Source organism: Athene cunicularia, assembly GCF_003259725.1.
Source record: "Athene cunicularia isolate RWA chromosome 2 unlocalized genomic scaffold, athCun1 chr2_part1, whole genome shotgun sequence".
NCBI classification, from domain to species: domain Eukaryota; kingdom Metazoa; phylum Chordata; class Aves; order Strigiformes; family Strigidae; genus Athene; species Athene cunicularia.
Window position 1 is genome coordinate 139,433,229 of NW_020799095.1, and position 27,943 is coordinate 139,461,171.

At 39.0% G+C, this 27,943-nt stretch overlaps 1 protein-coding gene across 1 annotated transcript; it reads right to left on the bottom strand.

Moving 5' to 3' along the window:
• Nucleotides 1-1,076: 1,076 nt before the first annotated feature.
• TNFRSF11B (TNF receptor superfamily member 11b) lies at nt 1,077-8,008 on the bottom strand. The gene is made up of 4 exons (XM_026843174.1): nt 7,567-8,008; nt 3,745-3,939; nt 3,217-3,441; nt 1,077-2,071 (listed from the first exon to the last, which is right to left on the bottom strand). The coding sequence occupies exons 1-4, from the start codon at nt 7,991-7,993 to the stop codon at nt 1,683-1,685; spliced, it is 1,236 nt and encodes a 411-aa protein (XP_026698975.1). The 5' UTR covers nt 7,994-8,008; the 3' UTR covers nt 1,077-1,682.
• Between the last annotated feature and the right edge of the window lie 19,935 nt (nt 8,009-27,943).

The window sequence follows — 27,943 nt, forward strand, 5'->3', positions numbered from 1 at the left end:
CATCATTTCTCAGCTACATTGATGAATGAGATGCCCATATATAGCATGTGAAATATAAAAGCGAGTTTATTCCTTCTGATACAAAAAGTGGTGTGAGAATTCAGTGAATTTAAAGCAATATGCCTCATTTGTACTCTCTGTAAGAACACTTCTGATGAGCATCTATTGTATCTACCAGGAATCTCTTATTCTTTGCTGAAGATCCTCTCATCTGTAATGGAGGAATATTTGTCATACAAGGCTAAATGCTGATGTCTTTCCCTTCCTTTACACAAGGGAAAAGAATATGTTGAATACTCAAGCTCTGTTCGCATTGTTTAAACTTAAAAACTGGGTACAGTCTCTCTGCAGCCATTGAAGACTTTGGCTTGCACTGTGAATGATCACTGGGTCTTAAAATTACGTGGGCTTTTGATAACAATGCTCATACACTCCCAGTTCCCTTTTTTTGTGGCCCATCTCTTCGCAGGTGCCTCATTCTGTAGCTGAGGGCAATGGCAAATTATTTTTTTTTTATGTGACCTCTCCATGCTCCCTTCCTTTAAACATAGTGGCAGTATGTGAGGCTTTCCAAGCCCATCAGGGCCATGCATCATCTTTTCTCCATAAAATTACAAGCTGTGGTTAGGGCAAAGGTTGTGAGCTCTCCAAGAATGACTCTGGGCCAAGAGTGATGTTGGGCCAAATGCGTCTATGGAGTTATTATCGGCTGCATCACAACTGCTTGGGCCCTCTGAATTAGAACCCTTGATACTTTTTACATTCTTTTACACCTGTGAAGTTACCATGAAAATCCAGTGCTGGTCAATATTTACTTGGCTCACATATTAACTACTAGCCCAGACAAGGAGTAGCAGAGTAGCTAAGCCCAAGACAGAGGCATGAAATCCACACTGTCCGTCTTTGTTATGACTTCCTACTTCACAGCCAAAAGTAAAACACCAGTCAAAAAGTAAACTGAAAAATTATTTTATAAAATAAAGATTATGAAATTCTATATAAAAATCCAACTTCTTAAATATGGTACATTCACTTCCTCACAGAATATTTAAATATTCAGGTCACGCTATATTATCACCGTATTTGAGTTAAAATCATTGGATAAATTAAAACATCCCTACCAAAAGATACCACAACTTATACAAATAAAACTAAGTAATAATACTTTTTTAAATACAAAATGTAAAGAAATTAGTAACTCTCAGAGCATGCTACAAAATTTTGCCAGAAAAATATATGGGAACATTTTTGTTTAACTAGAAAATATACAGTGCGCTTTTCATTTCTCTTCCTAAAATTCAGTCTCATACAATTTCCATTTAACTTAATAAATATGTACAACAAAAACGTTTATTCTTCGAAGAATATAAATAAAAAATACTGTAGTAGAGCCTGGTCTGGCATTCTTTTCTCATCTAGTCACTATAGTGGGGCTTTTCAACTCTGAATGTGCAAAAATGCAGAATCAGGCTCTTAGTGTTATCAACAGGTTAATAGCTTTTACAAAAGTGATTTTATTTAAAAAAAAAACCCTCCAAAACCACTGCAAAAGACTTAGAGCTATTCCAGTCAGACATTTCTATAAATAGTAAGACATCATGTAGGGAAACAACGTTCCAGTTTAATTACTGCTGGCAGTAATTAGGGAAAAATAGTCAGTGGAGAATGAAAAATACCTTGAATTAGACACATCTTACTTTCACTGATTTAACTTGGTTCCCTATCATTTCTAAAAAGAGTTTCTGGTATAATCTGTACATTGTAAATCTGTGAAGAAACTTAATCACCTTCTTCAGACTTTGAATGGTCCGTTTTGGAAAGTGGTATGTTTTCAAGTGCTTCAGTCCATACATTAAACCTTTAATGGTGTCCTGGTCACCATTCTTTATCCTCCACAGATTGAGAAGCTTCAGAACTTGCTCTGTAGGTTGGCATAGTTTCATTGTGCGCTCAATATCTTCTTTTCCCACTTTCTTGCCTGGTAAGCTTGCCATCAGTGTGTTGAGATGTTCAAAGGTGAGGTTCGGGTGGCCAATATGCTTTAAGACACTATTTTCACAAAGATCAATATCTATAGAAAGCAAAAAGAAAAGAGAGGTAAATACAATGCATTACTTTATCATGGCATGCAAAAAAAAATTCCAAAATTTCAAGGTGAATATTCCTTCCCAATTTTTTTATGTTACTTTATTTCAAATAATTCAGCAATGCTTTTTATTCAGGTTCCAATTATGAAAAGCATTTAAGAATTTAATTAACTTTGCAAATAGAAACAGCCCCAAATTACAAACTTCATCACAAGTATTTATTGCTATACGCTTGCTTCATTTATATTGTAAAATGTTTTGTGTAAGTGATAGGAGTCCTAATATTTGGTTCCAGGGAATGGAAATTTTGCTCTTCTTCAGAAATGTCTAGGCAAGCTTTGCTAAAATAGTTGTTTTGGATTTTGAAGTATTCTAGACACTTCAGAGTCTGACATAAGCACACATACTAAAAAGGAGAGGGAAGAAAAAACATTTCTTTAGCATTTTTCAGATCTATTCTTAGTGGACAAAAGTTCGTTCAAATATGATAGTTATTGATGGTGGCTTACATGAAAAGAGGTGGCCTGACTCTCATAAAAACCCTGGTGTTAACCTTGCAGGACTATTTCACCTTTGACACCTGCCTTGGCAGATTCAGCACAAACCAAGGGGTGAATTGGCATGACAAATAGGTATGGGAAGGGAAAATGAAGGGAAAGCCTGTGTATTCCTCACTCCTGTGCGTCCTCATTCCGGGAATAGATGTCCTAGTCCAAGCTGTCAACCTCCACTTTATAGAAAACAAATTGCACTCTCAGTTGCAGGCATCCAGCTCCCTCTAACCTCAACAGCCACTGATCAGATGTAACAGTGGGAAACATTTTTGCCACTTGATCACAATTCTTTATACAATGTGCAGTCTCAAAAGGGGATCTTGGCTGTGACACCACACACACTCCCAAAGGGGCTACAGTTCTGGGAAGAATTCAGTCCTCAACTGATCAGGAGAAGCTGAACTCTCTTCCTGCTTCCCTTCAATTTCACTGTGCTTACTGCATCGATAAATCTCAGTCAAGCCCTGCTCTTCCTCAGAGCATAACACATCACCAGGAGGTATTTGATCCCAAACAATTTTTAAAATGAAGGTTAGAAGGTTGCTTTTAATATACATGCTATCAAAATAAGGTACCTTGAATAATCTTCTTGACCATATCCTGTTCTTTGTTTTGCTGCTTCCATAATTTCAAAAGCTGGAAGGTCTGCTCTTGAGAACTGTGCCTTTGTTTAATCCTTTCGATATTTTCTGTGCTAACCTTTGTCCCAGGCAAACTGTCTGCTAGTATGTTCAGCCAGTTAGGTGTGAGCTGAGTAGGAACAGCAAACCTGAACAAAGCCTCCTCACAGAGGGTTACATCTGAAATGAGAAAGAGAAGAAGAAGATGTCAATTGCTCTGATCTCTTACCCTGCTTGTCTGAGAAAAAAAAAAAAAAAAGCAAGGATGATAAGAAAAAAATGTTTAAAAAGCAAACTAAGAAGTGGTCTTTATAGTGCTTGTAGGTCTAACCTACAAATTACTGTGGCCATCACCACAGTGCCATCACCATATCAGGCAAATGGCTAACAAGCTAGATACTTTTATCATAAATGCTGATACATTAATTTAAACTATAATTAAACGTATATTTTCAGAGCACTCTTCCTTAATGTGATACATACCTATTCCACATTTTTGAGGTGTTGTATCTGTATTTTCCTGACAGACATTGTCACGAACTGCATTTCCCTTCAATGCTATTTTGAAACCCAGTGCGCTACAGTTTGTGTGCTTCAGACAGGCTGCTTTGGATGATGTTTCATTTGAGAAAAATCCTTCTGGACATTTCTTACATACAGCATCACTCTCAGGGGTACCTGTGGAAACAGGAAGACAACGCATCCAATTACATATAACCTCAACTGTGAAAAAAGATACAAGAATACAAAAATAAAATATTCCTTTCCAAATTGTCATGCTTCCTCTTTTCACATTTCTGATCTATGAAGAAATCAATTTAGAAAAAAAACCAAAAAAACAACAAAAAAACCCAAATACCAAAACCACTTATTCACTTATTTTTAAAACCAAAAAAGATTCTTTAAGAGAATCATGTTCCTGCTGGAGTAACAGAGTAAATAATGCTCTTACATACACTTGTTTCAAAATCAATAATTACTGATTAAATCAGTAATTTAGTAATGTCTTTAAATCGGTAATTACTTGAGTCTACTATTCAGATATTACATGATGCTTGACCTTCATCTTTCAACTGTACAAATATTCTGTAAAATAATTAAATGGCACAAGAAACTGCTCTAAACTGTAGTATTTGCCCAGAACCTTACTCAAATGGGTTACTTCGGTTCTAGCTAAAAATATAACCCAACTAAATATCAAGCAAAGACCCTCTGAAATACTTTCCCTGCTCAAATATTAACTTATACAGGAAAAACAAGTTTCAATAACATTTTAAAACTTTTTTTTCAGCTTGAATATTATTAAAAGCAAACGAAGTAGATTGTCCAATATAGCAAAAATATTTAATACACATACATATGTTTTGCTTGGTGTTTTATAAAGCATAGTTTTATTTCAGAATCATATGATACAACAACAAAATGACAGTATATAGTTCTATCACATTGAAAAAAAGGAATAAAATTAATGCATGAAATCTGAAACAATGCAGTCTAACCACCAGTGGCAGGAAAATAACAGCACCAACAACTGACTCTTAATTCATCTTCTGTCAGCCAACATTTAAGCAAGTGCTTGGAGTCTAATATTGAATATTGCATTACTGAACATGAATTTAAGCACATGCTTAAATTTTTTTTTAAATAACTGGAAACTATATTTGATTAAGAAAATGCCTCCATCTAGTGTATTGTGAAAGTATTTACATGTGGATGTTTATTTTAATGCTAGCTTTTAAGTAAAATTTACTTTGGGCATCTCCTCAAAGAGAGTATGAATCTCAAGTTTTCAACCACCTGCGAAATAAAGAATAATACTTGCACACACCTGAACTTGCACTTCTTTCATCAGAGAAGTGAAAAGAAACAGAGTTTTCAGCTGTTGTGCATCTGAAAAAAGCAGAGACCCTGTATACTGCCAAGCCCACCAAAATCCTCTGCTTTCTCAGCCAGTACCCAACCTGCAGGAACAGCATCTGCCCTTGTATTTTCCTGCACAATGTGCATTGCCTGTGTCTCTGTGCTGTACAAAACTCCAACCAACACCCAGACCTGAGCAGGCAGCAATTAGCTTTTCTGAGATATCTGAATTTTTAGCAGCTTTTCCTGCTACAGACACACTGCTGTTGTGTTCTGGCAGCAAGGAAGGGGAAGAAAGGAGAGTCCCTGCAAACGATGCGTCGTTGTGCTCAGAGCTTCCTGTATAACCTTTGTGGCACAAGAGGGAAATAAACTGGGTAATCCATCTATGTTCTCAGGGTTGCGCATAAAGTCACCTCCCAGCTTTACCAGCTTCTTCTTCGTTGCTTATCTGGCCGCTCTTGTTCAGGGCACGAACTGCCGCAGCCTGGCCATCTTTTCTGCCACTCCCTCCAATTTGTCTGGAATCCCCCATTCTCCCCAGAGAAACAGCAGCCGCTGCCGGGGTGACAGTGGTGCTTTCTAGCAGCGCTGCTTCCCCAGCGCGTTGCTGCTCAAACTCTGCCACGTACAGGGCCGACCGCGACAGAAAGTAACAAAACCTTAATGTGCCCTCACAAAAGGGGAATACTGAAGGAAAGTGATCTGCCCCACATAATCATGAGCGGCTGGTAGTGGGGAAACAGATTTCTAACGCTTTAAGCTTTGAATGAGACACTGGACCACACCATCTCCCTGTGTGGCAGCTGAAGCATGTTTTTCTACACTTAGGTTTTATTTCACCTGAATTTGCATAGTTACAAAGTTCAAGGCTATCATATGGCAGAAAGCAGGAACACAGTGTGGTCCATGCTTATTAAATTCTTAGTCAATGCCTCACCTCAAAAACTGACTATTGACACAGGGGGACGCAATTATTTTTACAATGTTTTCATTCCTTGTTTGAGGTCTGCTTGGGTTTAGCTGGTTCATTCTGATGGTCTTTTGGAAACCAACTTTCCAATAAATTACACAATTCAACAATTTATCCTCTTCCAAAGTTTATTTCGTTTTGAACTGAGGGATTCAAATTTGTCACGGTTTCACTGTGCTCGCAGGGATGCAGCAGGCTAGTTACTCAGACAATTTATGTTTCTTTGTTCATCTCCCAAATGGTCTTTTTGAGAACTTTGTTTCTGGTCCCTTTTGACTTGCTGCTGAGGTACGTGGAACCTCATTAAACCCAAGCCCCTGGGTATAATGATTTAGGTTAATGAAAGTTTATAATATGGAAATGCAGTAGCTGCCAGTGGAAATGCGGAAAAGTGGCAAGAGCATCCGGTTAATGCTTAGTTAACCAATTACTCAAGGACTAGTGAGCAGCTACGGCAGCAACATTACTCTTTACGTCAAAGTTGTTCTCCAAAGAGATGTTTATAACCCAAGACAGGACTCCCAACCTGTCATTCAGCATAGCTGTAAAATGTACAGGCAAGCCCTAGTGTTTATCACTGTGTATACGTTAATTCCTAAGGAAGTATTTCTGTAGTCTGGAGATTGGTTGCCTACAGGTTCATGTCTGAGATGCTTTGATTTTCTGCATTCCCTTCCTCACTGCTCTTCTCTGGCCAGTTATCAATCTCCAGTACAATGACAATTTACAATTCTTTCAGTCTGTATTAAACACTGGAGCTAAACTGGGCCACAATATTTGCCAAATGATAAATGATGTATTTTCTTTTGAGAGAAGAAGTTATTACTGGTTTAACAATTTATGTTGTCTTAAATGAAGAATACACTCCACTGAAAAGTGTCACTTTGCTCTGTATCCCCACCAGACATACAGCACAATGCAGCCTCCTTGACAAAGAAATGGTTGTTTGTTTGATAATAGCAAGTTTCCCTAAGAGTTCCACTTAGGATGCTGATAATTAATTATTATCACATATTGCTGTGATGTGAGAGCTATATTAATATTGTTATAATTATACACTTGGTGTCAAATATGTAGTGCTCCTGGTGTTTGTCAAGATATACAGTTGCTTGAAACAGCAGATTTCAAAATGAAAAACATTATTATTTATCACACACACAAATACTACATTCCAGATAATGTTCCGTTAAAAGAGGCAATCCATCATGTTTCTCATTAGAGTGCAATTTGCTACATTTGCTACTGCCATTAAGATATATATTACAGTAGAAGCAGGGTATTCCACTGAGAAATGTTCCTTTTTGGCTTCAGTCCAAATGATGCAGACTAGGAACAGGTTCAATTGGCTTTACAATTTACTGTCCTGTAATTTCATCTGGACAAGCCTCTTTCCTAATCTTGTAACTGCCATGAGTTGTCGACGTGCAGCAGAGCTCTAATTAAGCCTGTGTGTATTGACAAGCGGTACATACCTGGCTGTGCAACGCCGAATCCAGGAGGACACTCTGTGTGCTTTAAACAAAACTCGAGCTCCAGGTACCTGCCTTCAACGCACTCGCAGACGCGGTTCTGCGTGCTGGTGCACTCCTGCTTGACGTACTGCAGCTCTTTGCAAACAGCACTGCAGTACTGGCATTCGTCGTTGCTGTTCCACTCTTCGGCGTAGTACTGATCTGGACACGGGGCACACTGCGTCGGGCTGGTGGCTGTACAGTGTTGCTTTACATAGCTCCCAGGAGGGCACTGGTCACACAGCAGCTGACGAGATGTCCCTGGGTCATAATGGGGGTACTTGGGGGGAGAGTCATACTGGATGGTCCACTTAACAGAAATGTCCAAAAGCTGGCAACAGGAAAATAAAACATCGCTCACTTTAGTCCTGGGGAGCACCGAGGTCATGAAGAAACCTACATTTTAATGAGTTTATGATCTAATCATGTCACTATCTTAAAAAAATATTTGTGTCAGAAATTTAAAAAATAGTAGCTTCTAGACTCTCCCATGTCCATCTTAGAATGCGAATTTAGGCTCTTATGCAGCAAATCTTCCCAATGTAAGTACTTCCTTGTTCTTCCAGAGATGTAGATCCTATTCTTCCCCCATTTACACCCTTTTACTATCACTGAGCAATGACCTTTTACTGCCTGAGATCAGAGAACCTGGCCTATTAGTTTCATTGGCAATACATTCAATGCACAGCAAGGTGGGGATTATGCACTCCTTTTTTCTCAAGTACAAAGTACTTCAGATGCAAAAGAAATGGTATCTGAGCATACAAATCTGACCAGCATACTGCACCATTACTACAGATACCAATAAAAATGATTCCTTACAATATTTCCTTGTATCAGCAACGAATGGCTAGAACAATACAGGTTACTTTTGAATGCCTTCCATTTAATCTTGTACTGAAATGCAGCATTCTGGGGATAAAACGTGGCAGCTACGTCAAGTATGAAGATGCAGCTTCAGACAGAGGTGAAGAATGCTGAAGTTTATGAAGGGTACATTAAGGACTTAATTGCACGAGCTGGAAGAGGCCAGGCTAATGCTTTCACTTCCTATGTAAAACCACAAGCTTATGGCTGTCATGAGGACCTGGTTCAGTACAGGCACACATCATGACCGCTACAGTCCACCTGCTTCCTGCAACAGTCTGCTTTGCTGGTGTGATTTGGGATCTAGCAATCCGAGACAACCCTGCCCTTCTGCAGAGACAACCTCCATACCATGTCATTTTGGTCTTGTAACTGAAAATTTGGTTCTGTGATTCCACCTGCCTATCAGAAAAAACCCCTCTCAGGTTTACCCCCTGTGTACCACCTCAAGCTGCACAGGGTCCCCACTGAGAACCCAGCTCTGTCCCAGTGCTCAGTGATCGACATGCCACTTCTCTTCTAAAACTTGTACATTTTATAAAGATGAAGTAAACTGGCTCTGAATGAAGATTTTTTTCTATGTATCCATTCAAATTATAGATCAAACTGACTTGTCTTTGTTGCTTTTTTAATCCCAGTCAGCTAACACAGAGTTGACAATTCCATTTCAGGAACGTATTTTCCTCTTTTCCAGTGCAGATGTCCCCAAAGTGTAAGTGGAATTAACTCTTTTTATTTATTCAGACTCTGTATTTCCTAAATATAGGAAATTTCATTTAAGGGCCTCACTTCTGCCACAGCATGGCACTTCTTAAGTGATAGTCTTATTAAGGTTGGAAAGGCCTATTTAATTGTTCATCTGCGTTAACACAAGTCACAGCGCTTGCACCAAGTAATATTAGGTATCTAAATTAGGAACTCTTACTGCTAAGTGCATTCTCCTGTTGTCAGTCTACAAATCCACTTTGTATATAGCTATGCTTAGACAGGCTGAATAATAAAATGCAGATAGTATGGATATTCCCACAGCCTATTCTAGTTACCCTCAACTAAGCCCTGTAACTTGTCCAATCTGTGATTCTACAGATGGAGATCCCACTTTTTCTTACGGTCTCAATGCACAATCTCTTCCATTGTGAGCAACTCCTTATTAGTCATTGAAGTTTGATGTACTGCTCCATTTTTCTTAAATGACTGGATCTGCTTCATGAAATCTATTTAACAAGAGGGTGCAGCACATTTTTTAATAGTGAATGGATTTCCATTGATGAAAAATGTACCCACCCTTGGTAAATCTACAGCTATTACTCTAGTAATAAGGAAGTCTTGGTAATCCCATTAATTGTTGATGTGAACAGTCAGGTTTTCTTCTATGTCTGTTATCCAGTAACAGATAATACAGCACCCCAGACCCCAAGACTTGCATGGACACACACATTCCCTTTGCAGAACATAACAGACTGCAACATGTGGCACAGATGTGACAAAGACAAGCATCAACCCACACTTCATGCAGATGTGGGTTCCACTGTCTGTGGAAACCCAAGACAAAACCCACTGCAGATGAAAATCTGACACTGTGAAAATGATTAGGGACAGCAACCAGACATGCAGGCAGCATATCTTCATGCAGAAACACCAGTTTTCCTGCTCTGCAGTGCACAGCTAAGAAGACTCAAGTTGTCACTGCAGCAAAATCTGCTCCTCTGGGGTGTGTCTATGCTCTTGGTGACATGTTTTCAGGTGCAGAATGATTAGGTGGATCATTTCATGACTGTTCAACTCCCCTCTGCAACATTCAGGAGCAAGAACAAAAAGATTTTCTCTGTTTTCTTTACTCAACCATTTACACTGGAAATCATATGTGAGGCAAGTGAGAAGTATTGCTTCAACCCAGGCAATGATGATTGATGACTAAGGGGATCATTCAGGATGATTCAGGATTAAAAATTATTCAAATTCAATAATCAGGGTATGAGGTTTGTAGGGAAAAATGGAGGCAGTTGCTTCCTGAAGAACCTTGTCAACCTATGTGAAGCAAGCCAATAAAACCTGAAAGCAATTCAGCATAATTTGAGAGGAAGCAATTTAAAAAATTGAGAAAAAAACCCCTTGAACAATACATGTGTGAGACCATGCGAAGTTTTGCCTTTGGAATTACCAATAGCTATAAACTATTAATGGAAATCAGAATACTATTAATCTAAACGAGCATAACCAATAAGCATAGTAATAGGATTAATAAATCAGCATCACTAAAAAGATGATCATTCTTTGCATTTGATTTTTTCTTTGTGCTTTTAAACCAAAAGTACATCACACCTGATCTCCCTTCTTTCCCAGAAACACACATGCAGCTGCAGTAATCCATGGATCAGTGGCTGAGCCATGCATATGCAGGAGCCAACTGTTTTATTTAGTAAACAATTGTGACAAAAGATTCTTCAGACAAACTAAAGCTATAAATGCAATCAATATCTCAATATTTTATACATTATTTCCAACATAGAGCTAGATTACCATTACTATTACTGTTTGACTACTATGATCCTATTATACAGTGAGCATTGCCACATTGCAAAGTTGAATTCAAAATGTTACTTGACATAGAAATGGAGGAAAATAATAAAGGGCCATTAGGCATAAACATCACCTTTTGATCAGGAAATCCCAAACCACAAATTGCTTTAGTCTGGAGGAGTGTTTTGGAAAAATATCACTATTTTTCTACCTTTTTCTTCCATCTCCTCTATGCACTAATTATGAACCCCTGCCACAGACAGCATATGGGGCTTTTAAGGGCATTTCTTCTGGATTATTTTTTTCTTAGACACAGTACAGCCATTACTATGCTGTTAAGTATATTTCTAGACTCCAATCCCCAATACCACACTTCTTTGTAAGACTACTGTAGGTCCCTTAATAATACTTAAGAGAATAAATTTGCAAGATTGTCTTCTATGTAGACTGAAAACATCTAGCACATGTGAGTATTCTGAGTATTAATATGCAACTTGAAAATCAGAAGTTATCCTTGAACTGACGTCAGTCAAGGGCCAAAATAAAAGCAATCTATTTTTCAGAAGTTTTGTAAAAATGCAGGAAGAATGATGGAAGGTAATTAAGTGTATTTTTTACTAGTTTTACCACAGCAACTTGGCACAAATGGAATGAAAAGACCCTTCTTGTCCCCCAGCTGACAGAATAAGCTGGAGGGAAACATCACTAAACTGTCCTTTCTCCTGGCCTAAAACACACTGAATTTGTCCTCACATTAGCAAGTTGGATCACCTGTTACAGCAGATATGTAGAGCAAAACAGATGGTGGTGAGCACCTGATATCCACATTATGCATGATTCAGAGAGTATTTTGGACTAACTTCAGTCTGCTCTCATGGACTGAGCATGCATTAGTGGTTACAGTGCATCTGGTGTGTCTCTGGAGTCCATCTCTGTATTTACTTTCATCAATCCAGTTTACGTTTGTAAATCCACTTTGTGCACTCCAAGTCTGCTCTGATGTGCAAACTATAACACAGTAAATAAGGATGATCAGGAGAGGCCCTTCAAAACCATGTTCCAAAAAAAAATTAAAATGGTAATTAAATGCAGTCATTCCTGACATTTCTCCACCAACTTGGTAGCTGATTCTCAGCCACATAAAACTTCCGACTGACCTGAATGCCCATACCTAAAGGTGGGTTATTATGAAACACCTGAATCTCTGCTGTAAGAGATAACAATATCTGAGCACATGAAAATGCCATGATCAGAACTTACTAGTTCTGAACACTGGTCTTCCCAAAAGCTTCACAGAAAGCAGGATTTCTCCTATAATCACCATGCTGGCACTGGCCGGTTCTGCTCTTGCTGGAGAAGGCGGCATGTTCTAGTTTGAAAGGAGGAAGAAACTAGGAGTCTGGCTTCGAATTACTGGAATCAGAACTAGGGGCAATAGTATGTTCACCCTTTAACCCTTAAGAAACCAAAGTTGGAGTCTATCAGTGCTACACTTGGCCAAAGTCATGGATTTGTCATAATGGAGATTGCATAAAACTCTGTTCATCCTTGTTTAGGAAAGGTTAATTCAGCCCAGAAGAGGTACAGAGAAAGTTTAGAAGGAAATGGAAAGCTTCATCTTGAAGAGGATCTTAACTTGTTCAATAGCTTGGCAAATCAAAACAGTGCCTATAGATTTAATAGAGATAGACAGTGAACACAGAGAGAGAACTTTCTCCATTAAAGGATAATGCTGGCAAATGTAAAGGGGATTCTCTCATCAGAGGAAGTTTGGGAACAGCCTTTTACTGAGAAGCAGGTGCAAGAAGCCCCAGTAGTTTAAATATAGCCTTCATGCATTTCTGAAAGCAAAGACGTCATTTGGTTTCCTGGAAGAGCTGGGGAACGGACTGAAAAGATCTAGGCAGTTTCTTTCAGTTTTAAACCCTAAGCAAATCGTTTATATCCCAACACCAATGGAAGCCAATGATAATCAGTATCATGCTCATCTCAACAAATTAACTCCTAGTGTGATTCAGAGAGCACTTAACTGCAGTTTTTCCTAGGAGTACTGAAATGCAAGGCCCAGTTTAAAAAAGAAAAACAAAGGTTGGGGGTTTTTGTTCTATGAGTATGAAATGCTATCAATAACAAAATAATTACAACACAACAAAACCAAAACAAAATCTAGCATAATTAACTACATTTATCCACCTATTGGGTGAAATTCAGTTCTAGTGTCATGGGCTCAGTTCTGAAAGAACTGAAAAACTCGATCCTCATCCATCTCCCCGGGCAACTCTCAGAATGGCTGTCTCTGTGTGAGGAATTGGGATGAACTGTAAATACTGAAATACAAGTCTAGTGTATGTCAGTGTCAGGCAAGTAAATACTGAGAACGTACTCAAAATTAGTTACCCAAAGTTAAAAAAGAATTCTTTGATTGTGTCACTTAAAACATTAGGCCTGAAGCTGTATTTTTCCAAATGCTAGCACAAAAGGCCTGTGCAGTCCATTTATTTCAGTACTTAGAAAATGCTTTTGAAAGAGAAGTAATGTGATTGTAAAATTTCATTTCAGATCTTGGACATGAAAAAAGTACACGCCCTTTTCTTTCATCTTTAAATGTAAGGCAGAGAGCCACTTGCTTTTTCTTGTTGAATTAAAATGAACTGGAAGACAAAGCACATAAAGAAAAAATCCTTCAAGCATCCCCTTAAATCACTGCTTTGTGAGAGAAAAGTGGCTTTTCAGCATATGAAAATATTATTATATAGCTTGGCTTTGTGGTTTTGGGTTGTAGACCAAAGGAGAATGTTTAATTTGCTGAGACAGATAAATCTGTTTCTGTTTCACATTCCACAACTATTCCGAAGCATATTTTCCTGCGTGATAAATAATCATTCAAGGCATCTGACATATTGCTCCTAGTGTTTGCATTGGGTTCAAAGCAAAACCTCACAACTCTCCTACTTTGCTTTCTACACAAAGTATTTGGACAAAGCTAAGGCAGGAGGCCTTCACTTACCCTCAGCCCTTAGGCAGAATGCCTCACTGAAATCATGCACAGGCCTAGAGAAATCTCGCTGGCAAAATACAGCACTGAGCAATATTAACGAGGTCCTCCTAATCAATAACTTGTCAAATCAACACCGTATCTCTAGATCCTGTACATGACAGTGTCATGCTGGATCAGATCTATGGCCTTCTATTGCAAATAACCATTGTAAAATATTTGTCATCTAGGGAGAAATGGCTCCCATCCATCTGGGAGATACTCAACTCTCATCCTCCTCTCCTTGTTGCAACCACTTAATCTAACCACTTAGGGCCAACAGCTATGCAGTGCTGCTTACCCTGTGAGTCGCTGCAGGCTCACTTAGAGCAGAGCCCAGACAATGCACCTTTTGGCTGACTGCAGCTGAGCATTAGGTACACAACGAAAGCTAAAATGCAGTATTCTTCACTGGTTTTGAGACTAGCTTATGAAGCTGTTCCACCATTCTGCCAACTGCTTCAATGCAATCCACTCACTTTGGACATAAAGGGACTCACTTTTGTATGGAAGATGCTTTATAAAGTGGAGGGTGCTCTTTTTCATAACAAATATAACTAGGGACTCTCCTGAGCCACCTGTATTTGAAAATGCAGCTATCAAACACTTTTTTCAGTCCTCTGTCAGTAAAGCAGTAGGTCAACAATTCAAATCTCATAGAGGGTTTGTGAGGTTCCATTAGTTATCATTTACAAAGCAATGTAGGGGTCTAAACTATTGTTTCATTTTCAGTGGTAGGAAAATGACATTTGGCTGATGAGAAGTTTTAAATCTTATCAGAGAAGTGCTAAATTGAAAGTCTTTGCTCACATGAGTTATATTTGTCTTGAAGCTTGTATAGGGAGAAAGCAGGAAAGACTAACCAGCTAATCACCAAGATGTCCCTTACCTGTAACTCGTATTTTGGAACATTATTCACCAGCAAGATTTAGAGCTAATCCAAACCTGGGATGTTGCCACCATGACTACAGTATGCCTTTGCACTTAACAGAATTACTAACAACCGACCACATAGCTAGAGAAACAGTATGTCCAATATTACGTGCGAACAGGTGGTTTACTCCAGGAAGACTGTCAAGAGTAGTAAAACTACTAGCATGAAAGTTAAACACAGAAGGAACAAAATTCTGTGAGATTTGAACAGTGGGTGCTATTTAAATTGGACAACATCTTTTCAAATACTCCTGGTAACCTTGGTGTTTTATTTTTAACCAACACACATGCAGACAGACAGAAAGAAAGTCAGACAGAAAGATAACTCCTACCCTCGCGGGCTGCAAAGCCACTGCTGCCTACACACAGCAAACCCAACAGGCAGGCCAGAAAAAGCATGTCACATGTGCCCAGAGATCCAAAATAGAGAAAGGTCAAGTTTAAGGGTCAAGATAGTTACGTGACAAGTAACGAGATCCAGCTCTGGGGAATTTCTTTCAATTCATTCTGATTTCATAATGCTTGTCTGTTTGTAAGCAGTTTTAGTGTTCCAACAAACAACACGTACATGCATGCACCACCACAGCAGGTCCCCTTTCTGAAACCTTAGCGAAGAGGCCAAGGCAGAAAGTACATCATGTCCAAAGAGTCTTTTTTAGCTATGGTGTCTCCAAACTAGGTTTAAAGTATGTGAGCCAAACATACACAACTTTGAGCTGCTGTTGTGCCTCCTACAAGTGTTCGTTAAAACAGGTACTAGAACTACTTTTCTGAGCTCTAGCACATCTAACAGTACTTAAACTTCACTGACAGTACTTAAACTTCACAATAACTTTTGAATAATAAAAAAAAAAAAAAAGAGGCTCTCTGGTATGTACTCCTGCCACTGATGTATTTCAGCTCCAAAACTCATCTGCCAGATGATTATGCTGAACTTCACCAAATGCTATTACTTTATGGGAGAACATGAACAGGCACATTACATTTAATCAAAATCAAAATACTGATGTGATTATTTTATGACAGCCACAGATAAGAAGCCAAGCTGATTACAGGCTATTGCTGAAATTCCCAGATTAACTTCCCGTGCTTTCCTATAGACAAAGAAGGCACAACATCATAAATGAGATGAAAACGTTGTCCTGCATTTCAGTTTGCTGACCACAAGCCTGACAATTTTTGCTTCCCTTGCACCATTAATTACTTTGGGTTTGTTTCTCAAAAAGCTCTTTCAGAAAGTTGTACAGAAAGTAATAAACATGCATTAGTCATCGGATTCTGGAAATCTCATTGCATTTATAAAGAGCTTTCAAAATAAATGGATCTCAGTTCTAACCCTCTGTCACAACATTAACGCCACTGTACTCACCAAAACAACTCAGGAGCAAGTTACTGTGCACGCATGCATAACAGCCTGCTCTGAATATTATTTTTATGTTTTTCTTCTAATGTTTTCTCATCCGGAAGATGAATAGCCTCCAAATAGATGTTACACAGTATCTGTCTGTCCTCAGGTTTTAATTAATCTGACATCATAAACAATTCCATGCCGCTAAATGGATTAAATGACATTCTGAAAGATTTACTGCACTGTTAACATCTCTAAATTTGCATCTGGAAGTATCTTGCTAAATCACCAAGTAAACAAAAACTTATTAAAGCAGTGGCTTATACCAGATTTAACAACACAACTTTTTCTGTAATACTACTGACACAGCTACTAATTCATTACTTTCTTGCACATTAAATTGAATTTTCTAAGCACCACATGGTTGTGCTTTTTTTTTTTTTTTTTTTTTTTGTGCCTCCAGTTTTCACAGATGGTTTTCTCTCCCTTTTCACAGGCCAGACCAAAACCTCAGCTCTGGGTATTCCAGCTCTCGAGCATTTGAAATCTGGGGCCCACATTGGCTCTGAGCTGTGTAGTTTTGCCCCTTTGAGTCACAAGGCTGTACAGGATTGGCAAAAGAGTAAGATGGAAAAAGCTTGCATGTTGTTTTACAAAAATTCAGCTACACTAAGTCAGGAAACCATCGTCTTCAGGAAGGGCAGCCTTGCACATTCCTCATTACACATCTGTAACCATTTGAACACCCATCAAGTATAACCTAAGATTGAAACAGATGCTGATTACAGTCGCCAGGATGATAAAAATTCAAGTCACTGGAATTAGTGATGAGTTCTTCGTAAGAGGTGATGTGAAAACCATCACAGAAACCCTACCACCCAAGACAGTAATGCTGGTGTCTGTTGCGTAGTAGTCACCACTTGGTTACTATTGCACCTTGAATCAATGCTGTAACTGTTTGTGTAATCTTGTCAGAGCCTTTTAGTACTTTCGTGTCTATTCTAAGGTATATTTATGAGTAATGCAAATAAACAGGATCTACCTTTACATATCTACATTTTTCGTGATGCAGTAGGGGGAAGGACTGTTTTTGAAATGGCCATCTTTGACCATGGCATGGTAGATATATGAATGAGTACGGTATTCTCCATATAGGAACCAACTCTAAGTGTCAACTAGAATGCTATAGCAACTCCATCAGCAGAAGTTATTTAAGCCAAACTAGTTCTATCCCCTCAGAGACCAAGAGCTGGACATGGAAATGTGTCTCTTTTCTTGATTCGGAACAGCAAGGTCCAGTGTCAACTCAAAAGATCCCTGGGTGAGGCTGGTTGCTTCCTGCTCAAATACAGCAGAAAGAAAAGCACTAAACCCATAGCATTAACCCATCCCCATGGTTAATTAAACAGTGTAACTGAATTTCACTGAGTTTTGGATTGGGCTGTATCTTCTCATTGCTGGTGCTAGCCATAAATACGCAACAGCTGGCTCTCCAGGGAAATTAAAAAGTGGCTCATAAGCCTGCGTTTAAACAGGTTAATGGGTATAGAGAATATTGTTGACATCAGAATTTTCTAGACATTGAAATACTTTATGCTGTGAAACAGACCAGAAGAGAAATCAAAAAGCCATCAAAATTCTTCAGCAGAAAATGTGGATATGGTTAAGAAGTGGCTTCTTCTTCGACACATCTGTTTTGTGTATATTTATGTTCAGAGTTAGATTTGCTGACCTGCCTGAAAATACGTTTTATTCCCATAAGCAGTGAAAAAACTGACACAGGTTAATGAGAAGAAAACAGATCTTCCACAAGCTCATTCAGCTAAATGGAAGGGGGCCAAGCTGTATCTGTTTCAGTGAGGACAGCAGGTTTGGACAGATGCTGAGGAGACCATCATCTTAACGATACATGAACATGGAAGTTTCAACTATCTAATCTGTGGAGCTGGCTGTGGATGTTAGGAGGGAACTATATAGTTGTACTTAGCATGTTTGATCTGGAAATCACAAATAGACAATAAATACAGGATCCCACACTTCCATTTTTAGTGTCACTTTTCAGAAAAGAACTGCATTTTAACAAGGTTTAAACTGCAGTTTGAATGTTTTCATAAGTGCTTTACAGCGTTGCCACTTTGCCTTTGGGAATTAGTTAAGATGTGCTTTGCAGAGCATGGAATCATAGGACAAGGCAGTAAACCCTGTAATAAACACTTGTCCATGCTACAACTAAGCTGTTCTCAGCAGTGTTTAAAAGAACCACGTTTGTGACTACATGCCATAACAGGGAAGGGACACAGCCTGAAATTACTTTTTAAAAGTTAAGTACCTTTAATTATTCAGTATACATAATAAAAGATGTAATAGGAAAAGAAACTGAAAAAGAATAAAAATCAGGATTTCTTCTTTTACTAACAAACCTAAAGTGATGAGTATGGGCATTAAGTAGTCTGTTGCTTGTTACAGGAGTATGATTAGCTTGTTTTAAAAATCATTAGTTAAAAGTGATGCAGAAACAGCCCTCTAGTTAACAGAAATTGTTCACAGCAACTTGTAACAGTACATAAAACTGGAGAAAAAGGACCGCTTTCATTGGGTAGACTGAAAGTTACTGATACCACATTGCTTTCAATTTGTAATGACGAGCTTTTGGTAGGACATCAGCTTATTGATTCAGTAGTAGTCATGTTTCCAGACAAGTATTTATCTTTCCCTGGGTTTTATGCTCACTATTTGTATTGCTGTCCTGGATGTTATGATTGTTATAAATCTATTTTTGTTCCCATGCATCATTATAATCACCAGGTCTATAAATGGCTTTGCTCTTTCAGCCTGTCTGCTATCTGGAAAAACTCACAACCAGAGTTGGTGCTGGCAGGTGAACACCACGTAGCTGAGTCATCTCAATATATCAGTGTGATGTTTATTGAGCCCAAGCAACAAACAGTGGGAAGACTGTGGCTTCAGGCTTGGGACTCAAAGTTCACCACACACTGCATTTAGAGAACACTCAGAGCTTCGTCATTAACAGATTTCTGTCACACTAAGGGGAAGAGGGATCTCAAAAAGATCGATTGCCTCTAAAAGCAAACATATTAGTAGCTGTAAGAAGGAAACAATCTGGCATTCTACCATGCTGTTACAGCAGTCCCTTAGAAATTAATCTCTCTGTTTAAATTGTAAGAGCTGATGATCTGAACTATCCTGGGAAAACTTTGAAAATGGAAGCTTAAAGAAACTTGATAATCTGCAGACAGTGTAGCAGTGCAGGTAGTGGGAAAGCATGTTTCACATTTTTCCGAAGTAGGTGAAAACCCCCTGCAGATATTTCCTCATCCCTTTTCTCTCATGTGACTCAGAAATGCTAGGGAAAAGATTTCATGCCAACATATACTGAAGGAAGAGAAAAAGTATTTAGCTAATAATGTTTTCAAAAGAAGAGTTATAACTAAGTGGTTATCTTTGTTTTAACTGTGTGGCTGGTTTTATCTTGTATATATGGTTTTGTCTCATTTTTTTCATTAAGAACTTGGCTCATTTTGTAAATCTGAGGCAGATACAAGGTGCTAATATACCAAAAGGAAAACCTCACTTGTCAAACTATGTATCCAGAGAGGGAAAGATGGAGCTTGTCCTATCAAAACAGAACTTGATTTGAAGGTTGCAATGGAGGAGCTGAAAAATTAGATAATGTGTGTAGAGTTACCAGCCATAAACAACTAAATACAAATATCTCCTCCAACTTCTTTGCTGTTGGGCTTGCCTGCCTATGGAATTAAGTCAGCTTGTGAATCTGCAAAGTGCTGGTGCCCTGTGTGGACACCCTTAGCTTGCAGATAACGTTATCTTCTCTAGTCCCCTTTAAAAGTAGATTCATACCACATCACTTTTTGTGATTCGTGAAATTTTCAGGTTGTGTAAAGCAACCTGAACCAGGTAGGATCAGACTCCTAACTTTCACATGGCTGTAGCGAGAGTAAGCCCTGTACCTCTGTATGGGGGCCACCAAACTGCTGCACTGTAAATTTGCATCCCAGCCTGCTTCACAGTCACTCCAACCTACAGGTGACAACCATGAGTGTAAGGAATGCTGGCAGGCTGGGAAATGAGAAATGGCGGTTTCATTTAGGCATTCCTGCCCTGGCCTTTTTTGGCCTCAAATTTCTTCCTAACTTGATCTCTGTGGCATCAGGAAGCTACTCGCAATGATTGAGACCCTTCAAACACTCAGAAAGCTTTAAGTTTTTCTGAAAAACTCAGTTGAAACCCCAACCATTTGATAAGAAGGAATTCATTGTTCCCAGAATCAACATTTCCAGTTAACACCAGTACTCCAAAAGAGACAGCACATACTTTACGGAAAGCTACAGAAACTGGAACTGAAACAAGACAAGCTTTAGCCAGTAAGATTTTCTGGCTAACAGGTTTTTCTTTTTTGTCTCTACTAATTTGCTTGCTACTCTGTAATTGAAGGTCACTGGTTAAGGAAAATGGTCCCCTTAGCTCATGAGGAGCAGCTGTAATTTCACTGCTTTCAGTCTGACTTCATTGTGTATATTTGGGTGGTATTAACATAGCACCAATTTTTCCTCCTTCTGGTTTTCCATATACGCAAGGATGTCAGGCCAGCAATGATGCCATGTTCGCCCTTCAGTGAAATTTGCATGGACATCTGAGGTTTTTTTGCTTCATGCTCTGAATTTAAATCTCTCAGACATTGCGTTCATTCAGCTGTGAACCAGCTATTGGCTTGTGCAGCTTGATGGACAGCCTGTATAATTTACATCCAAATGGTTTCCCTCCCTGTGGATTGCTAGGCTCTCCCCTTCCAACCTTAATGGCAGTTATCATTTATGAAAAGAAGCTGGCTGCTCCTTGGAACAGGATCTTGGCTGCTTCTTGTAACAGTAAACCTTTACAGTATGGCAGGGACTTTGAATGCTGAAGAATCTGAAACACAGATGAGATAAGAGACTGGAACCTCCAGTGCAGACTTTACTCAGGTTGGACAGAAAAATCACTATGAGAGTCTTTTAAGGAAATCAACAAAATAAGAATATTGGGTATAAAAGCACTGTCTTCCAGCTGCAAATATCAAGCAATCTGTATATCAGTCCTATGAGGTATGTAGATAGCACTACAAATCCAGTAATTCAGACATATATAGCATTGCTTTTCCCCTTATCAATAAAAAGTTTCTGACCTTGCCCTCTGGTATATCAGTACCATGCTCATTTGAATGTCTCCAACAGTCCCTCCTTTTCCCATTGAGTTAAAGCATCTTGTCCACACCTTTGAAAGAGACACAGTCCTTTCCCCTCCTAATTATCTTCATGTTTCTTTTCATGTGGCTTTTGTTTCCTTCACCTTGCCACTGAGGCCAGTCTCAGCTTGCCCATTTTCCCACAACCATCTCCTGCCTTCATCAGTACTGTCCTCCATTCATAGGTCACCCTTCTAGAATGAAGTCTAAAGACTTCCTAGTCCATCTAGTCCATCCACCCTCTCTGGGAGCAACCCACTGCCTGTGAGAGATGAGTGTCTGAGGACCAGGCCAGGCTAGTATAAATGAAGATTTTTTAAAAGTGTATAATGTATGTGTGTATACATACTATAAACATTGAATGTACTTCTCTGCTGCTTACTTGCTGTACTTTTCAAAGTTTTAAAGTTTCTTAAGAAAATATGCTGCCTTCCTCAGACTTTGTGTAGCACCACCCACAGAAAGCCACACTTATGACTACACACAGAAACAATCACAGTAAAGTAACAAAATCAATAATGAACACCTGATATTTCCTCCCCAAAATGGCTATCGGAATTCATGTGAAATTCCTTGTACAATGTCAGGTCTGCAGCTTCTGGCTTCAGGGGAACTGCAGTGGGGTAAGCCAAGAAAAAAAGGAGGGATCTCCATGAAGTAACACAGAAGGAATATGCAATTTGTGGATGATGGCAAAAGTCACTCGGAAAGCTTGCCACGTCCATGCAGAAATAGCACACTCTCATGTACTAAATGCTCTGAAGCACCTTTTAGGTACTTTTGTTTGTGGCCAGACTTCAGACATAATAAAGCTTTTGTCCTTTTTTTTGGCAGAGAAGGTTGAAACCCAAAAGAAGGAGGGAGGGGAGAAGGTGGAAGGAATTTCAGCCTCCTCAGGAGATGCATTCCAGCCGGCGTGGACTGCCCTACATCCTCCCTGGATGCTCCAGCACATTCCTTTGTTCCCTCTGACCAGACGTTTTCTTTTGTTTATTCCACCAGTGCCCTGAAAACTATGTTTCACCTCCTCAGCAATGTGGAGTGCATTGCATGGTCCTTGTCTCCCAGTTCTGAAGTTTCCCCAGGTTTAGCATTTTTATCACATGCTGCTCTTTACTCACTGTGTTAAAAGAACTATTAATTATTGTTATTAATTTCTCTTTTTTCAGCGCTGAGAAGTGAGCTAAATTAAGCTTTGGTGGAAGCCAAACTAACTGTCGACTTCATGCATATTTGTTCTCCATCACCATATGCACAACAGGGTGGCACCCTGAGAGCAACAGCACAAATTCCAGCGCTTCACCCGGCAGGGACCAGGGATTTTAAAGAGATTGCCCACAAACATATGACTGTTCCCACAAGGGAATGCTGTTGATTTAAAGATTTTTCATCTACCATACTGTGCCTCAGTTAGCACTGTGGGTTTGCTGTATTTCATGCAGTGTGAATTCTAAACATTGGACATATGACTTTTCTATGTGTATGTGTGTGTGCAAGATGCACCTCTTCCCTGAATCAACCTTTATTCACCTCTCTAAAAAATTCTGAGGTTCTCTCTCATCTTTTGTCTAAGCTTGTCTGCTCCTAGTGTTTGAAGGATTTTGCTTTTGATGCTTCCCCTCAACTTTCTAGCCTCTGCTTTTTTTTTTTTTTTTTTTAATAGAGATCTCCATACACTTTCATATTTCTAGACATGCAAGAATTCTTCTGGCTTGCTATCAGAGTAGGCAATACAGCTTTCTACTGTGAGACAAGTTTGCATATTAGCATGTTCCTTTTGAATCAGAATTCAAGAATATCACTACTAGGACAAATATTAAAGAAGGGGCCTAGAGTCAGTGAGGGTGGGCCATGAACCAGGTTTGTCTCAGTGAACAAGAAATTGAAAGCTCGTCCCTCCAAGCTATTAGTGAGAAGCAGATTTTTTTAACAAAAGAAAAATAGAACTTGCTTGATAAAGCCATGTATTACAGTGATCCTGCCCACTTGATCTTCTTGCAGCTATGACTTCAACTCGAGGAGACGGAAGCATGGTTACTCGGCTAGATCTGTTCTTGGACTACCTTAGGAGTCAAGAGTCTTGAGAAGTGAAAAATAAAAAGAGAGGAAGTGAATGTTCACCCTCTTAAAAAGGATTAACACAAAAGAGATGAACATACTTTTTCTGATGTAAAAGCAGATAGTGCAAACAAGAAAAAGTAATAATAATTTTAAAGTGCCATTTCAGCTAAAGAATTCAGTGCTGCTGCTTTAAATTGTTGATGCTGAGTGCACAAGGAAAGCTAACAGTGCTCAGATTTGTTATAAGAACTTCTCTCTAAAACGTAAAAACCTTTCCTATCAGAGAAAGCCTTTCCCTTCTCTGCTTCTGCCATCTTTTTTCATATTGCTATAAAAAGGCTAACAGTAAATGTCAATGAAAATGAAGGCAATGTGGAAATACATAGAAATTGCTGCTGTTTTTTTTTTTTTTTCCCTGTGAATTCTTTTAAATAATTTTGACCTGTATCCAGAGCAGTTTATGGAGGCACAAAACAGTGCATGTGGAACAGCAGGCAAGAATGTGGAGTGAATACTAATGCACTCAAACACCCTCCCCCATGCTCTCTAAGCCTGAAAAATCCTTCTGCAGCATAACTACCAGTTCCTGTAGGGCTTGCTTATATCCTCATGGAGGAAAGTCCTTTAGCATTTAATAGAAAATTATTATCTTTTCATAAGCTTTTTGAACTGTTAGAATTTAATACAAAATTATATCCTTGCCATATAGTAGTTTGGGAAAAAAAAAAAAAAACCCAACAAATTACAGAAGTATCATGAATAAATTCTAAAAGGTTTTTATGGCAGATTTTGCAGGAGAATAATATACTTTTTTATAGGACCTGCCTGAATACCTCTTATTAAATACAACGGGATTTCCTCACAATAGCAGAATCTTGAACTAAATAGATAAATTTACCAGGACAAATTTTGGCCCATTAGTGCAAGAGGAGAACAGAAAGGGGCCACTTGTGAAAAACAAAAGAAAATTGAGAAAACAAAAAATTGACTTTTTTTCCCCCAAGTATAATATCAGTTCTGGAAGCCAAAATACTTAAATTATTTAAACCTATACTGCACAAAATGACACAAAAAGCCTTTCTTTTTCTTCTAATTTCAAAGGCCTGATTGCAATCTGACATACAACCCAGAGATGCCAGCTGAAGTCAGTGAGGTGCACAGGACACAGTTTGTGTCCAGGCTGGTATCAGAACATTTTTTTTTTTCACTAAACCATTAATTTTGTGAAAGGGACCATGTGATGTCTTGGCCTGCAATAGCAGAAGACTGCAATCAGTGACATCCTCTTTTTTCTGCTCCCTCTGCCTCATATTTCTCATAAATTGGGTGTTCATTTTTTCCTCCCATTCTGTCTATAAAATGATTTTACATGTTCAGAGTAGAAATACACTTAGGTAGCCACCCAGAAGGACGATGTGAAATTTCAGCGTAAGTGCGCAATGGACGCCTTATACATTAGATTCAAGCAGCTCTGAGGACAAAGTGGCTGCTGTTCTTGTTCAAACGTGGAGTTTGAAGTTGTAAAGGGATGAAAAGCATCACAGTTCCATAACTAAATGCAGCAAATATGCTGTTTACAAACCCCGCATGTGGGTGGCATGGGCTGTTTGGAAATGTTTGCTAAATCGAATATTCAGCCTGATGCCCGCGGAGACAGAGACCGCCTGGGAGTATGGACATAAAAGGAGAAGGGAGAACTTGCACATTACTTCTCTGAGGCCATTTCTCCACAAAAGGACGGGTGGCCCAGTGTAAGGCTCTTGAAAGAGCTGACTTCAATTCTCTGCTCTGGCACCACCTCGCCTACGCACTCCCAGCAAGGCATCTACAGTGATCTCCAAGTTATTTTGGCTCTGCAAGCGGAGATGGGATCTGACTATCTTGCAAGATGGAGCCTGTCATTTATTTTTGCCTTGTTTTTTCATTCTGTTTGACTAAAAAGACATAAACTGGGATTGCTAACAGATTAATCCTTCAAATTGTGATGCAGTTGATTCTGCAGTGAGAAGAGCTATATAATTACCTTGGGTAGGTAACTAAGAATTGGTGCTGACAGGCCCTGGCATTTAGTGTGCTGACTGTGACAATGGAAAGATTTATTCAAAAGTACTGCATCAATTAGAGTCCATATTTTATTTCACTGCAATATGCTTCTTGGTGTTTTGCTTTGTAGCTTATTTAGCAAAATAAGCTCCCTGTTGAATACATCAGCTGACTGTTAAAATGAGTCAAAATCCATGGCTTTCCACAACAGCACTGCACAGAAAAGAGAAAAGCAAACTAAAGCCAGACATGCAAACGAGAAGGGTTGTGAAGGAGATTCATCAGCCACTCTGGCAACAGCAAAAGCCAGACAGTGATGGTTATCTCTCCATCTCACTCTCCCTGCCATGCAGTAGTAGGGGCTGGATCCAAGGAGAAGGGGAGAGTGAATGTGTCTGTTTGGAGCAGAACACAGATCAAGGACCTCTGAGAACTCTTGAGTGGATTTCCATTGCCCCACAGTGAAAAGCTGGGGTTTTTTCCACCCCTTATCTCCCATCTCCACATCTTCAAGCAGCCTTGCTGCCTTTTCCTCATCACACCCCTCCCTCACCCCATCTTCCATCCAATAAGGAAGAGGCATAAATCTGTGTGTGATGTTGCTTGCCACTACTACCTTATTCATTTTCCTTGCATGTTGTAACATTTCTGTTGGGGCCTTTCTTGACTATTTGCATTTTATATTTCCCTGTTTTACACTACTCATAATGGGGCTGTGGCCTCTTGAATGTTTTCTGAATAAATGAGATCAAGATAAGGTCAAGCATGAGGCAGTGGTATCCCACACACCAATTAAGAGCAGCAGTCACTGTGTTAGACATCAAATCTAAACTTAGGGGAGGCTCAAATCATGTGTGGGTCCCACACATACCAGCTAGCTTCACTGTATGCCAAACCCTTGTTCCTGAGATATGTAAGCACATGTCCAACTCTGAGTGTGTCAGTAGCCCACTGCTTTGAATAGGGTTACTCACACTATGAAGCACCTTCCTGAACTGGAGCTTCAGTATTGAGTTGAACAGCAGAAAATAAGTCTTTTAAGATCCATTGAAAAAGTTATAATTCAAACCCCATGTAAAATGTCGGCTAATCTGAACCGGCTACATTATTTCTTAAAAAAAATATACAGCCATCTTGGCAAAGCTCACTTGTTATTGAATTCATTTTTATACTGCAAGTTACGGGAAATTAGATAATACCTCACATTTTTCTTTGTTACGGAAACAATGTGAAAATATTTCAAGTTAACAAATGCTAACACCCTTTAGTAGCCTTCAAAACATAACTAGAAAATGAACATTTTTGTTTATGATGGTCCTAATTAAAAATCACAGATGGACACTTCTTTTCCCCTACAACAATGGGAAACCTTTTTAAGTGGTGCATTTCAATGGAAGAAAATGCAAGTAGATATAGATCAAATAACATCTATATGCAAGTAGATATAGACTAAATAACATTTTTGTTTCTTTTATGCGAACCCTTGTGGAGGTCCTTTGCTTTCTCACAGGTTGGATGGTTGCTTGGGGCATGTCACACTTTCTGAATCATGTACGTTTGCCCACCATTGCATTTGTCCCAATGACTTTTATGTGAAGCCACAGTTTGTGGTACCTCCTAAGGGTATTCACAGTGAAAACTTTGTGCATCATTTTAGGGGTGTTGAAATGACTGAAATACAGTGAATAAGAGACATACAGGAATTTCCCTCACCAGCAGGAGATGAAGTAAACAAATAAGAAAATACAATTTCATCACAAACCCATGGAGGTCGGAGTTAGGTCACCATGTCAAGCAGTATAGAAGAAATAGCTTGGTTTCCATGTTCATTAAATACACCTTTCTGCTGAAACTGCAAGCAAGAATGCTAATTAGCACTTGCCATTCTACACTGGACTGACATTGTAAGATATCTAAATATTCATCTGGCTAAAAAACTAGTTTCTTGTGACCTAAGTTATTTCTGAAGCAATTATTTGAAGGTAAACAATTCTGTTTCCCCTTTGCAAAACCTCTCAGATCTCCATCTTCTGCTATTCTAATTTTGCAAAAAATGCACAGTTAATTCTTTTAAAACCCCCAATAATTTATTGCAACAATAATGTTTTGTATGTTGGTCAAAACACCATGACAGCTGTAAAATTTTGCACTGAAACTATTGTATTGGCTAGATTAATTGTATTGGTCAGATTAATGGACTACAGATCCAGAGAGATCATTTTGCTTAGCGAACTTGTCTGCTTGTCTAATACAGATGATGCAAATGATC